The sequence below is a fragment of the Xiphophorus maculatus genome, chromosome 12 (genome assembly GCF_002775205.1).
Source record: "Xiphophorus maculatus strain JP 163 A chromosome 12, X_maculatus-5.0-male, whole genome shotgun sequence".
Taxonomy (NCBI): domain Eukaryota; kingdom Metazoa; phylum Chordata; class Actinopteri; order Cyprinodontiformes; family Poeciliidae; genus Xiphophorus; species Xiphophorus maculatus.
Genome location: NC_036454.1, coordinates 16,120,905 through 16,134,652, shown reverse-complemented (window position 1 = coordinate 16,134,652; position 13,748 = coordinate 16,120,905). Strand labels below are relative to the sequence as shown.

Below are 13,748 nucleotides of genomic sequence, written 5' to 3'. Positions count from 1 at the left end.
ACCACTGAGAAAAATAAAGTAAATATTTTTCAACAAGAAATTATGATGTGTATCAACACATCAATATATATCGAAAAGTCAGTTTATCCTTTATGTATTTATTTAAAAAATAAATTTAAAATGATCAGAGTGACAAAATGGAAACTGGTGGTGCATTCAATAATTCAGTTGTGCGTCTGTAAATTAAAAACTGTAAGGAAACTTATTTTTGCCTTTGTCTGTGTTGCCCTACTTATACGCCCTTATTCAGGTGTAAGTTTGTTGGTGCCAGCAGGCGCCGTCCCACCAGGCAGAGTGTATGAGATGCATGTGACTGTGCACAGAAAGGACAGCGTAAGGTAAGTTTAGCATTGCTCTTTAAGTTTGAACAAGAAACCTTCTTTCTTATATCAAATTTTGCACCTTCTTTGTTAAATATTTATATCTTCCCTGGATTTTATTCTTAGAGAGTACTTTCTACTACACCATGTTCTAAATTATTATGCAAATTGGATTTAAGTGTCATAAAGATTACATTTTTTGTTGTGCTATTAAATTTATAGATGGTATTGTGTGTCAGGGCTCTTTGAATCACTATAATTAATGAATTAATGGGTTAATTAGTTAATTAATTATTAATGGGTTGATTAGTTTGTCTGGTGAGCTCAATTAAAGGAAATCTACTTAAGAAGGATGTTCCACATTATTAAGCAGGCCACAGGTTTCAAGCAATATGGGAAAGAGAAAGGATCTCTCTGCTGACGAAAATCATCAGATAGTGTAGTGCCGTATGACAAGGTATGAAAACATTAGATATTTCATGAAAACTGAAGCGTTATCGTACTGTGAGGAGATTTGTGGCTGATTCAGAACAAAGATGGATTTGTACAGATAAAGGCATAATGAGGAAGGTTTCTGTTAGACAAATTCATCGGATTAAGAGAGCAGCTGTTAAAATGCCCTTACAAAGCAGCAAACAGTTATTTGATGCTGCTGGTGCCTCTGGAACCTCAAGGTGGAAGATCCTCTAGAGGTTTGCGGGCCATGAACCTACTATTCAGCCCCTAACCACAGCTCACAAGCAGAAATGGTCGCAGTGGACCCAGCCGTACATGAAGATTAATTTTCAAACAGATTTGTTCACTGATGACTGCTGTGCAACCCGGATGGTCCAGATGGACGCAGTAGTGGATTGGTGGTGGACGGCCACCACGTCCCAACACGGCGTGGCGTCAGCAAGGAGGTGGTGGAGTCATTTTTTGGGCTGAAATCATGGAGAAAGAATCATTGGTCGGCCCCTTCAGAGTCCCTGAAGGTGTGAAAATGACCTCAGCAAAGTATATGGACTTTCTGACTGATCACTTTCTTTCATGGTTCTAAAAGAAGAGCCGTACCTTCAGTAGCAAAATCATCTTCATGCATGACAATGCACCATCTCATGCTGTAAAGGAATACCACTGTGTCATTGGCTGCTATGGGGATAAAAGGGGAGAAACTCATGGTGTGGTCACCATCCTCCTCTGACCTCAACCCTATTGAGAACCTTTGGAGTTTCCTCAAGCAGAAGATCTGAGGGTGGAATGCAGTTCATATCAAACCAGCAGCTCTGGGAAGATATTCTGACATCCTGCAAAGAAATTCAAGCAGAAATTATCCACAAACTCAAGTTCAATGGATGCAAGAATTGTGCAGGTGATATCAAAGAAGGTTCTATGTTAACATGTAACTCTGTCTGTTAAGATGTTTTTGACTGAAATAGCTTTTGATTTTAGTACATGTGACTTAATGCTGCACATTCAAAGAATGACTGTTTGCAGTTCTTTATAATCCATAAAATGTTTAGAAAATCTGCTGTGCATAATGATTTGGAACAGTGCATTTTGAGTTTTTTTATTTTTGATAAAGATACTTTTCTCATGGGGAGATTTGTTCAGTAAAATTTGATTTATACTGTAATAGTTCATGACTTGAAAATTATACTGACTATCATTTGCAATGACCATTTAAGAAAATCTGAGAAAATACCACTTGCACAATTATTTGGAACATGGTGTATTTCTCCCTTTCATACATGCTACGTGTGTGTGTTGCTTGTATTGACGTTTTCTCCAAGGTAGCATGAATTAAGGAGACAAAAAACATGTCATGTGTTAAGTTATGATGTTATTTGTAATAGCAGTATGTTTACATATAGTACACCCTGTTGTAATTTATTCAGCAAACTTCATCTGATACCATCAAACAGCTGCTAATTCCATCTGTGAAATTAAGATCAGCATATTTGACACATTAATAATTAACTAGTTGGTATCATATTCTGTATTTTAATTCATTGAAATAATCCTTATTAGCATTTTCTTAAATTTAAAGCCAATTCTATGGTTAAATGTGAGGCACTTCACATTCAGTGTTTCCAAATATGTGAATCTTAAACTGACTACAGTGCAACCGATTTGCATTTGTTTCATGTGGTGTTTTGGGCCCAAAAGCAAACATGTGGCTTTTAAAAGTAAACACTGCAATATCTGTTTTTGCACATTAAATAAGATTAGTGGCTAGTTTGGGTATTACTGTAATCCTACTACTTGTACTATAATCCTTTTATTCTTAAATCATGTACATGTTGGAGTTTGAACCCTTTGTAGTGTACAAGAGACAAGTGAGAACATTTTAATATTATTACTTTAATCTTTGGAAAACTGACTGCACACGTTGGTTGCACTGCAGACTTATATAAAAATTGAGACATGCTGTCAATAATTGTTTGCGCAAGTGAACCTTTTAAAGATTCTGTAAAACTGTAAGACACGTACTCTGAGCCATCTACTCCGTTCCAGTGCATTTCTTAATCAATGTCGATCGATGATAATTACAACCTTTGTTACTTGCTGTAGTGTTTCTAAGAGTCAAACGTCTCCTGTGTCCTCTGTCTTCATCTCACTCAATTACTGGCAAGCAAACTCACAAGGCCAGCTTCATTGACGTACTGCAGCAATAAATTGGAAAGCTAGAATTTTGTGCTTTACTTTATTATAGCATAAGGGATTAGTTCTGCTGCTCACACAAACACACACCCACACATTTATTTTGACTGATAATAATGTTAACAACATAATACAAAATTATAAAAACAATATCTTGAAGTGGTCCAGCTTCACTTGGAGCTGGACCACTTGCTTCTAGTAGAGAGAATGGGGCTAAAAATCAAAGTAATGGGAAAGAGGCCTTCCAACCTAATAATCTCATTATCGAAGAAAAATAGTCAAAATACCAGTGGGAAAATGGAAAAAAATATATTCCCTAACCCAAAACTTGGAAAAAACCTTCCCCTGGTTAGAAATTATTCGAAAACTCTTATTTGCTGTAATGCCAACTAAGGAGTTTACATTGATTATTGAGAAAAGTATAAATATTTTAACAATAAAATATACAATAAATGCACATACCTTTAATAAATTAACACTCCTTTTAAATAGTTTATTATATTTTAAGAGATGACCATGTTACTTGTCAAAACCAAACTTCTTAGTTGAATGAAAATGTATTTAAATCTTATTATACAAAAGGAATGGGTAATTTTGCACTTATTTATAAGTAAAAGTGAAAATAACTAGGGGATAGAATCAAAGACTGTAGCTGCAATCAAAAGGCAAGAAGGTTTAACTCTAGCTTTCATTTTCCCTCCTCACTTGAACGTTTCAGGAGTCAATATTGAGATAGATCGGCTGAATCAATATTACTGATAAGAAGTAGGAGCCCATGAAAACAAATAAATACACATTTGATCTCTGACCTGTAAATGTGGTATATTCTGAAGCTTGTGGGTTAAAAATTACCCTAATTTGTTATTTACAAGAATTATGTTTTAGTTAAAGTGTATAGATTACAGTAGGCTTTTAAATAATGAAAACTAATGGAATCCAATATACTTAGCCTGACATTTTTAGCAAAAGTTGACAATAGTAGACACCTATTCTGTTTCTGTACTGTAACATAAAAGCCATTAGTCACTAAGTGCTTGAGGTTTCAATGCCCAGTTGTGCCATAAAAGGCAGAGAGAGACGACGATCATTTTCTTTCTGTCTTAACTGGAAAGTACTGACTCCAGCTGGGGCTGACGGTGCTGTTCTTTCTCCCAATGAATCTCTGATGCTCTGATTTCTGTTTTTTGATTCATGCATCACACTTATTTTGTTATATTTTCTGTTGGAATGACGCTTACTAATCCTGTTCAATTAATTTCTTTCCAATCTCTTTTATTTATGTTGGTAAAAAAGAAAAAAAAAACTTTTTTTTTCTTTAAATAGTTGTTTTTAGACTTGTATGCTAATAAATTATGAGATATTTGACTATTGGGTAAAAAGTAAATTATTCTGTGACGTTTATGTTGTAACCTACAGATAAGTTCCTATACAGTGAACCCTCATTTTTCGCGGGGGTTGCGTTCCGAAAAGAACCCGTAATAGGCGAAATCCGTGAAGTAGTTACCTTTATTTTCTTTACAATTATTATACAGCATAATTAAATACTCTACATTGAAACCAAAGACCAAAGCCTGTTTTCAAGCCTAAGCATTTTTTTTAACAAACAGAACTGTTTCTTACAAATAGCTCCAGTAAAATAATAATTTAATCATCAATACGAAGTACAGTAGGACATGTTATGTTTAGTGTTATTATTAGTCGAAATACGCCACCTTGTGGTCACTTCAAGTTATTGTTTAAGTTAATAGTAGAAGAAGAATATAGACAGGAAGTGCTTTGCCCAGAATCAATGGCCGCTCCACGCTCCTCCTAGTTCTTTCTTGGTGTTTGTTAAAGCATTGTCTTTTCACAAAAAAGGAAGGAGAAGAAAATTACTGAAGTAAACTTTATTAACCAGTCATCGCCGTCAGGATTTTCTTCATCTTTCAAGATTGTTTAGCTGTTTGGATAGCTAGTGGGAGTATCTAGTGAGGCCAAGAACAGTGAAAAGACAGCACCACGGCAAGCATCAAAGCTAAAGAACCTATCACGTGGAGCTTCAGCCAGCGCAAAGAGCCAAGTAAAGTGCATTCAGACATCATAAGCCACAAAATGTCTGAAACCAAATCCCAAAGGTCTCAAAATAAGTCAGTACACTCTCTAAAGTCATCAAAAGCAAGTTCTACGGCTAGTATTGAGTTACTAAGAGCTAAAGCAAAAGCCGAAGCTGCTCAAGCAAGAGCTACGTATGCAAAGAAAGAAATAGAAATCAAAGTAGAGCAGGCACGTCTACAAGCAACCCTTGATGCACTTAGAGCAGAGCAAGAACAAGAAGCTGCAGCTGCAGAAGCAAATTCATTAGAAGCAGGACTACTACAATTGGGCTTTGAAACACGCAGCGTAACACACGGGTCATGTCTTACAGAAAATAAAGCGACACGCACAGCCCAGTATGTTTTAGATCAAGCAAATCTCACTGCAGCAGAGTCACCTGCCCCTGTTCGAACTGAAATAAATAATCCAGGACTCCCGTTGCAACCCTTCGTTGTAAAACAAAAAATGAACTACGCAGCTCCTGAAAGCGAAGTTTGTGAAACCCAGTCTGCCAGTTTCAAGCAGCTTGCTCCTGTTACACCGGTGTTACCCAAAATGAACCATGCACACAATAGCCATGTCGAGACCCAGCCAACTTATGATCTGGCCAAGTATCTAGCCCGCAGCCAGCTCGTTACTACAGGCCTCACAAGCTTCGATGACCAACCCATGAACTACTGGGCATGGAAATCATCTTTCAAAACCGCTATAGCAGGTTTGGACCTTTCTGCAGGAGAGGAACTAGATCTGCTTGTACGTTACCTCGGTAAGAACTCATCGAGACAAGTCAAACAAATGAAAGCTGTCAACATTAGATGTCCTGAAGCTGGTTTGGCCATGGCCTGGGACAGGCTCGAAGAAGTCTATGGCTCTCCAGAAGCTGTAGAACAAGCACTCTTTCAAAGGGTAGAGAGCTTCCCCAAAATCACCCCCAGAGAGCCTTTCAAACTCCGAGACTTAGCTGACCTAATGTTGGAGCTTGAAGCGGCTAAGCTTGATGGGTATTTACCAGGCTTGTCTTACTTGGACACATCCAGGGGAATTCAACCAATAGTTGACAAGTTACCTTACAATTTGCAAGAGAAGTGGATGTCATACGGCTCAAAGTATAAACGTGATCACGGCGTCAGTTTTCCGCCTTTCACTGTGTTTGCTAACTTCATTCGCACTGAGGCCAAAACGCGAACCGACCCAAGCTTCACCCTCCACAGCTCAAACCAGTTACCTGAGAGAAAACAAATGCCGGAAAGGTTTTCCAAAGTGCCCATATCTGTCCACAAAACTCAAGTACAAGACAAAACAGAAAATAAAGAAAAAATCACAAGTACAGTAAGTCCCAACAAACAGTGTCCAATACACAACAAACCTCACGCGTTAAAACGCTGCAGAGGATTCAGAGAGAAACCTTTAGAAGAACGAAAGCAGATAATCAAAAGGTTTAACATCTGTTTTCGCTGCTGCTCATCTACAGATCACCTCGCCAAGAACTGTACAGCAGACATCACTTGCACGGAGTGTGACAGCAATAATCACATTTCTGCCTTCCATCCAGGTCCAGCACCGCAGGAATCTAAAACGCCGCCTCCCCCACAGTACGGCGGGGAGAGCAGCAAAGCGGATGTCCAAGAAGTCACCTCTCGGTGCACTGAGGTGTGTGGAGAAGGGGTGAGCGCCAGAGAATGTTCCAAAATCATACTCGTCAATGTGTATCCTGCTGGCCACAAGGAACAAACAAAGAGAATGTACGCAATCTTGGACGAACAGAGCAACCGTTCTCTTGCACGTTCACAGTTCTTCGAGTTGTTTCGGATCCAAGGAGCAAGATACCCCTACACATTGAAGACGTGTGCAGGGCTCACAGGAGTTTCAGGAAGAAGAGCTGGTGGCTTCATGGTGGAGTCAATAAACGAACAGTTAAGCCTTCCTTTGCCAACACTCCTCGAATGTAATGACATTCCCAACAACCGCTCGGAGATACCTACCCCACAAGCTGCATCCCACCACACTCATCTGCATCGGATCGCGGACAAGATCCCACCATTGGACTCTGACGCTGACATACTGCTACTGCTGGGCAGAGATGTATTGAGAGTTCATAAAGTCAGAGAGCAAGTAAACGGCCCAGGTGACTCCCCATTTGCTCAGAAACTGGATCTGGGATGGGTCGTGGTTGGTGACGTCTGCCTAGATGGTGCACACAGACCCACACAAGTAAGCAGCTACAAGACTTTCGTTCTGGAGAATGGTCGTGCGAGTTATCTTCAACCATGTAACAGTCAGATGACTGTCAAAGAAACATTCACAGAAACACCTGAGCTTTCTCACGGCCTCAGAAGCTTCCAAGCATCAGGATGTAATGTGGACAAGATTGGTCAACAAGTTTTCGCTCACACACCTGACGATCACAAATTTGCACCATCAGTTGAGGACATGCGGTTCCTCCAAATAATGGACTCTGAGTTCTACCAGGACAGTGACAACAGCTGGGTTGGTCCACTGCCCTTTCGGTCGCCACGACAACGTCTACCCAACAACAGACAGCTGGCTTACGATCGTCTCATGTCACTCAGGCGCTCTCTAAGAAAGCGGCCTGAAATGAAAGCACATTTTCTGGAGTTCATGGAGAACATGCTCGCTAGAGGTCATGCAGAAGTCGCACCGTCTCTAGTCCACAATCAGGAATGCTGGTACTTACCTTTGTTTGGGGTTTACCATCCCAAGAAACCCACAAAGATCAGAGTTGTGTTTGACTCAAGCGCCCCCTATGAAGGAGTCTCTCTCAATGACGTGCTACTCACTGGCCCTGACCTTAACAACAGTCTGGTCGGAGTGCTCATGAGGTTCAGAAAAGAACAAGTAGCCGTAACCGCTGACATCGAACACATGTTTCACTGTTTTGTTGTTAAAGAGAGCCACAGAGACTTTCTCCGCTTTTTGTGGTACAAAGATAACAACATGTCCTGCGAGGTAATTGAGTACCGCATGCGCGTGCACATCTTCGGGAACAGTCCCTCCCCCTCTGTCGCTATATACGGCCTCAAGAAAGCGGCAACGACTGGTGAAACAGAGTTCGGGACCGACGCGCGCAGGTTCATAGAGCGAGATTTCTATGTTGACGATGCCCTCAAGTCATTCCCCACTGAGCAAGAAGCAGTTCATGTTCTAAAACAAACACAGCAGGCTCTCGCTTGTTCAAATCTCAGACTACATAAAGTCACCTCAAACCGCCAAGCTGTTCTGGAAGCCTTTCCACCAGGAGACAGAGCTAAAGAGGTCGAAAACTTGGATCTGTGTGCACCAGATCTCCCAGTCCAGCGGAGCTTAGGACTGTTGTGGAATGTTGGCCTTGACACTTTCACATTCAAAGTCGACGAGGATCAAAAGCCGTTCACTCGTAGAGGTGTCCTCTCTACGGTCAATAGCCTCTACGACCCTCTCGGGTTCCTCGCCCCCATCACAATCCAAGGCAGGCAAATACTCAGAGAGCTAACCAGTTTGACGGACGACTGGGACGCACCTCTTCCCGACGATACAAAGGCAGAGTGGTGCAAGTGGAAGGACTCTCTCCAAGATCTGCAAGGTCTGCAAATACAGCGTCCTTACACCTCTCTCTCTACAACTAACGCCCAAAAAAGAGAACTCTACATATTTGCTGATGCGTCTGTGAAAGCTATTGCAGCCGTTGCATATATCAAAGTCTCAACGTCAGAAAGCACAGAAACTGGATTTGTGTTTGGAAAGACCAAGTTGGCTCCTCAATCGGGCCTCACGATTCCGAGACTCGAGCTATGTGCCGCAGTGCTCGCAGTTGAAGTTGCAGAGTTGATAGTAGCAGAAATGGACATTTCATTTGACAACATTGAGTACTATACGGACAGCAAAGTTGTGCTAGGGTACATATACAACCAGACCCGAAGGTTCTATGTGTACGTGCATAACCGAGTCCAACGCATACTCCAGTCGGCACGCCCTCACCAATGGAAGTACGTTCCATCTGAGCTCAACCCAGCAGACCACGGGTCTCGTTCTGTTACAGCAGCCCAACTGAGCAACACAACATGGTTGGAAGGACCGGCCTTCCTCCTCAAGCCTTCACTACAGGTACCTCCTTTTGAAAACTACAACCTTGTCGATCCTGTTGCTGATATAGAAGTGCGCCCCCTTGTGACAACAAATCTGACTCGTGTCACAAAACCAGCAATCACTCCAACATGTTTTGAAAGGTTCTCAAACTACAGCGCTCTCATTAGAGCAATAGCCCAGTTGATTCATGTCGTTCGCTCATTCAATCACTCCAACCAAGCATCCAGCTGCCACGGCTGGCACCTTTGTCGACCTACAGAAGAAGAAATGGGAAAGGCAAAGATTTGTGTCATAAAGAGTGTTCAAAGTGAGTACTACAAAGAGGAGTTAAAATGCATATCAGAAGAGTCAAAGATTCCCCTCTCAAGCAGTCTTTGGAAGCTGCATCCCATATTGGACAATGATGGACTCTTAAGAGTTGGGGGCCGAATCGCACATGCTGAACTGGGTATCGACACCACTTGGGTACCCTCCTGATACGCTATTACCATGGATCCGTGAAACATCAGGGGAGGCATTTCACCGAAGGAGCGATAAGAGCTGCAGGATTCTGGCTGGTGGGAGCCAAACGAAGCATTAGCACCGCTCTTTTCAAGTGTGTCACATGCAGGAAGTTACGAGGAAAAGCTGAATGTCAACAGATGGGTTTTTGCCTCCTGAACGGATGATGGTCGCACCTCCATTCACATACGTGGGTGTGGATGTGTTTGGGCCGTGGGAGGTTTCCACCGGTCGCACAAGAGGGGGTCAAGCTAATTCCAAAAGGTGGGCTGTCATGTTTTCCTGCATGTCTACGAGAGCAGTACATATCGAGTTAATCGAAACAATGAGCACGGACAGTTTCATAAACGCTCTGAGGCGGTTTTTTGCAATCAGAGGCCCGGCAAAACAAATCAGGTCTGATTGCGGCACAAATTTAATCGGCGCCTCTCACGACCTGAAAATGAGTGAGACGGATCTCTCCATCAAAGATGTCGAAGGCTACTTGAACAAACAAAACTGCTCATGGATCTTCAATCCTCCGCACGCACCACATATGGGTGGTGCTTGGGAGCGAATGATCGGGATTGCCAAGCGCATCCTCAACTCCATGTTTCAAGATTGTAAAAGAGCAATCCTGACCCACGAACTGCTGTCTACGTTTATGGCTGAAGTCTGTGCCATCATGAATGCTCGTCCTCTCGTTCCCGTGTCTACCGACCCTGAGTCACCTCTTATCCTCACGCCGTCGATCCTGCTCACCATGAAAACAGGATGTGCGCCTCCACCTCCTGGAAACTTTGGAAATGGGATACTTCTGAAAGAACAATGGAAAAGGGTTCAAAGTCTCGCTGATATCTTTTGGTCGAAATGGAGACGCGAGTATCTTCACACTCTGCAGTTGCGCCACAAATGGCAGGATAAGAAACAAAGCCTCAAGGAAGGAGACATCGTTCTGCTCAAGGACTCTCAGGCCAAAAGGAACGAGTGGCCCATGTCCATTATCTCCAAGACCATCCCAGGGGAGGACGGACTTGTCAGGAAAGTTGAAGTAACTACTTCTCATGCGGGAACAAAGAAGACCTTTTCACGCCCTGTGACCGAAGTGGTTCTGCTTTTGTCTTCCGAGCACTTCGGTGTCTGTTAATTTGAATGTGGGATAGTATTCTCCCAGGCGGGGAGTGTTATGTTTAGTGTTATTATTAGTCGAAATACGCCACCTTGTGGTCACTTCAAGTTATTGTTTAAGTTAATAGTAGAAGAAGAATATAGACAGGAAGTGCTTTGCCCAGAATCAATGGCCGCTCCACGCTCCTCCTAGTTCTTTCTTGGTGTTTGTTAAAGCATTGTCTTTTCACAAAAAAGGAAGGAGAAGAAAATTACTGAAGTAAACTTTATTAACCAGTCATCGCCGTCAGGATTTTCTTCATCTTTCAAGATTGTTTAGCTGTTTGGATAGCTAGTGGGAGTATCTAGTGAGGCCAAGAACAGGACAAATTGTGACTCGCGTATTTCACTGTTCCTCTGACTGTGACGCTGCGGCCTGACTCCTGCTCTCTAGTGTCTTTTTCTTCTGAAGCCTGTGGTGCAGGTGTGTTTTTTCGGGAGAAGAACATAGTTATCGGTAGTTGTTGTCGCTTTATTTTCTTCTGGGCAAAAATATTTGCCAAAATTTGCCAAGCTGTATTACGTATATTTAAATACCGTAACGTTATTGGCACACAGGTAGAGAAGAAGCGTGGAGACTGTTTAGCCAATCAGGACGCAGAACACAATGCACTGTGAAAAAAAAAACTGCACGAAAAACTCTGCGAAGCAGCGAGGCCGTGAAAGGTGAACCGCGTTATAGCGAGGGTTCACTGTATAATATATACCTTCACAGATTCTCACAGAAAAGATGCCATATTGCCACATTGACTGATTTTTGAAAAAAAAAAAACTCTTTCCTTTCAAGGATGCCTGAATGTTTGAGTGTAAAAATCTTTATACATACAGCAGAGATCAGAATACTGTGTGCTGTGACAGATGTGTGCTTTAATTTATTTCAGTAAATAAGAATGTTTCTGTACCAATTTGTTTCAAATGTTAATATATTGCCAGCGTTTATTTCTGTTAATGTTACAGCTAATGAAAAGTCTGATCATTAGAATAAGACCTGTAAAATAAAATTTTAGAAGCAGTATTGCAGTCTTATGCCCTCCACAATCATGTGTTGCCTAAGAATGTTGACATAGGTAAACAGTCTTTGAGACCTTCCACAACAGGAATGAGAGTCCTTTAACCAATTATATTAATAGAAGGTTGGGTGGAAGGAAAAAATATAATACAGCCTTGAGATGAATGTGAAGCAAAGCCCAGTCAAGAATTTGGGTAAAGATTTACAAGGCACAGCCATAGCCATAACAGGGCTGTGTGTGATTGTTTTGACATGCTATCACACACAATGCTAAGCATGTCACATTGCATGTGTTGCTTCCCTTTAAGATTAAATTGATTTAATTGATTTAAATTGAATTAAATTGATTCTTGAATTTAATTTGAAAATCAATGCAACAATCTGGTTAAAGCTTGGAGAGGGTAAGCTTCCAAGCTGCTTGGGGTCCAGTATGAAGTTTTCACTGGTAGTGTTGATTTGGGGAGCCATCTCATTGGTTGTTTTTATTCTACTGTGTTAAATGTAATTCTAAGTCAGAGCAACTTTCTTTGAGAGAGCCTCGAGCACTATAAACAGAAACAAGTGGAGGAGGCTTGTGAGACCATTGAGGATTTATTCCACTTTAAATTGTCCTGGAAGACATTCTGGGGTTTTGTGTGATTCATAAATCCCCAGATCTAATCCACTATTAAGCTTGTCTCTCTAGCTGATTTATTCTGATTTCCTTTTCTAGCTGGAAATGGTACCTGCCCATTATTCAAATTGTACCAATACTTGGCTTAATAACCATGATGTCACTAAGGTAGAGTGGCCAGAAAAGTCCCCTGACATTAACCCTGTGGAGAAACTATTGAGTATTGTCAAGAGGAAGATAAAAAAAAACTCAAGACACAACGTGAAGTTTGCAATAAAAGCACCCTGGTTTTCCTTAAGACGTGAACAACGATGTAATAATTCATGCAAAAAGAGTCCTGACCAATTACTGAGTGCATACAGTGTTAAGTATATGGACAGATTTTTCAGCAGGCCAATGATTCTTTATAAAACTACTTTTTGTCATGTAACATTTGTTATATTCAAATGTTCAGAGAAAATTAATTTAGTTTTACAATTGAATTAAGCCATAATTGTTTAAATGAACAGAAATAAATACCAAAATACATTCACTCTGTGCCCAATGTTTTACATTTTGAATTAAAATATTGATATGAAGCTTTTAGAGAAATTTTAATAATTATGCTTTAACTGTAGATATAAAAAATTTTACAGGGTAGTTGTACGTGAAAAGGCTGCAGCTGCAAATTTAAAGACAGTGGTATTCATTCTTCTTCAGATGTACTCATTCATTAATAGTGAAACCTACTATTTCCTGGTTGGTAGGAGATAATTTAAATTGATTACATTTTGCCAGGAAAAGTTGTTTTTAAGCTTCACCTTTATTTTCATAGGTCACTTTTTGAATTGTGTGGAATCACATCATAGACATATGAACAACCGTGACACATTTTTTGCTTTCCATCTTTACAGTAACTGTTGTGCCACATACAGGCTGTTGGATGTCTTCTCTCTTCAGTCATTTCACCTAAGTGTTATCTGTCACTCCCAGACCCCTGGTTGAAGACATCCAGACAGTTCTCAGCCCAGTGGTGAGTTGTGGACCCCCAGGAGTCCTGCTGACTAGACCAGTGATCCTCACCATCCACCACTGCGCAGACAATGTCCACGAAGACTGGCTCATACAGCTCAAGAACCAGCTGCCCATGGGAGAATGGGAGGTGGGTGTTCAACACTGTGTGTTGTTTGCTTGTGTGCACTTTGAATATTGAAATTCTGTTACAGAGCTTTTATCACAGAGGTTTCATCTTGTGTGCAGATGGTTTATTTAATTCAATTTAATGTAGATATTTCTAGGTGGATGTGCCAATGCAATGAAATACTGCACAAAACAGAGAGTCTGTTGATGTATTATAAATAATTACACAGCTGAACCAGTC

The 13,748-nt window shown here is 41.1% G+C and overlaps 1 protein-coding gene across 3 annotated transcripts in view; it reads left to right on the top strand.

Annotated features, from left to right (window-relative positions):
• The window catches only part of LOC102238097 (netrin receptor UNC5C-like), a 201,114-nt gene that overhangs the window by 170,408 nt on the left and 16,958 nt on the right, over positions 1–13,748 (top strand). For all 3 annotated transcript variants that reach the window (XM_023344101.1, XM_005795070.3, XM_023344100.1), the window contains 2 exons: positions 251–338; positions 13,361–13,529. In XM_023344101.1, coding sequence (XP_023199869.1) covers positions 251–338; positions 13,361–13,529 — 257 coding nt within the window. The remainder of the gene's footprint in view (positions 1–250; positions 339–13,360; positions 13,530–13,748) is intronic.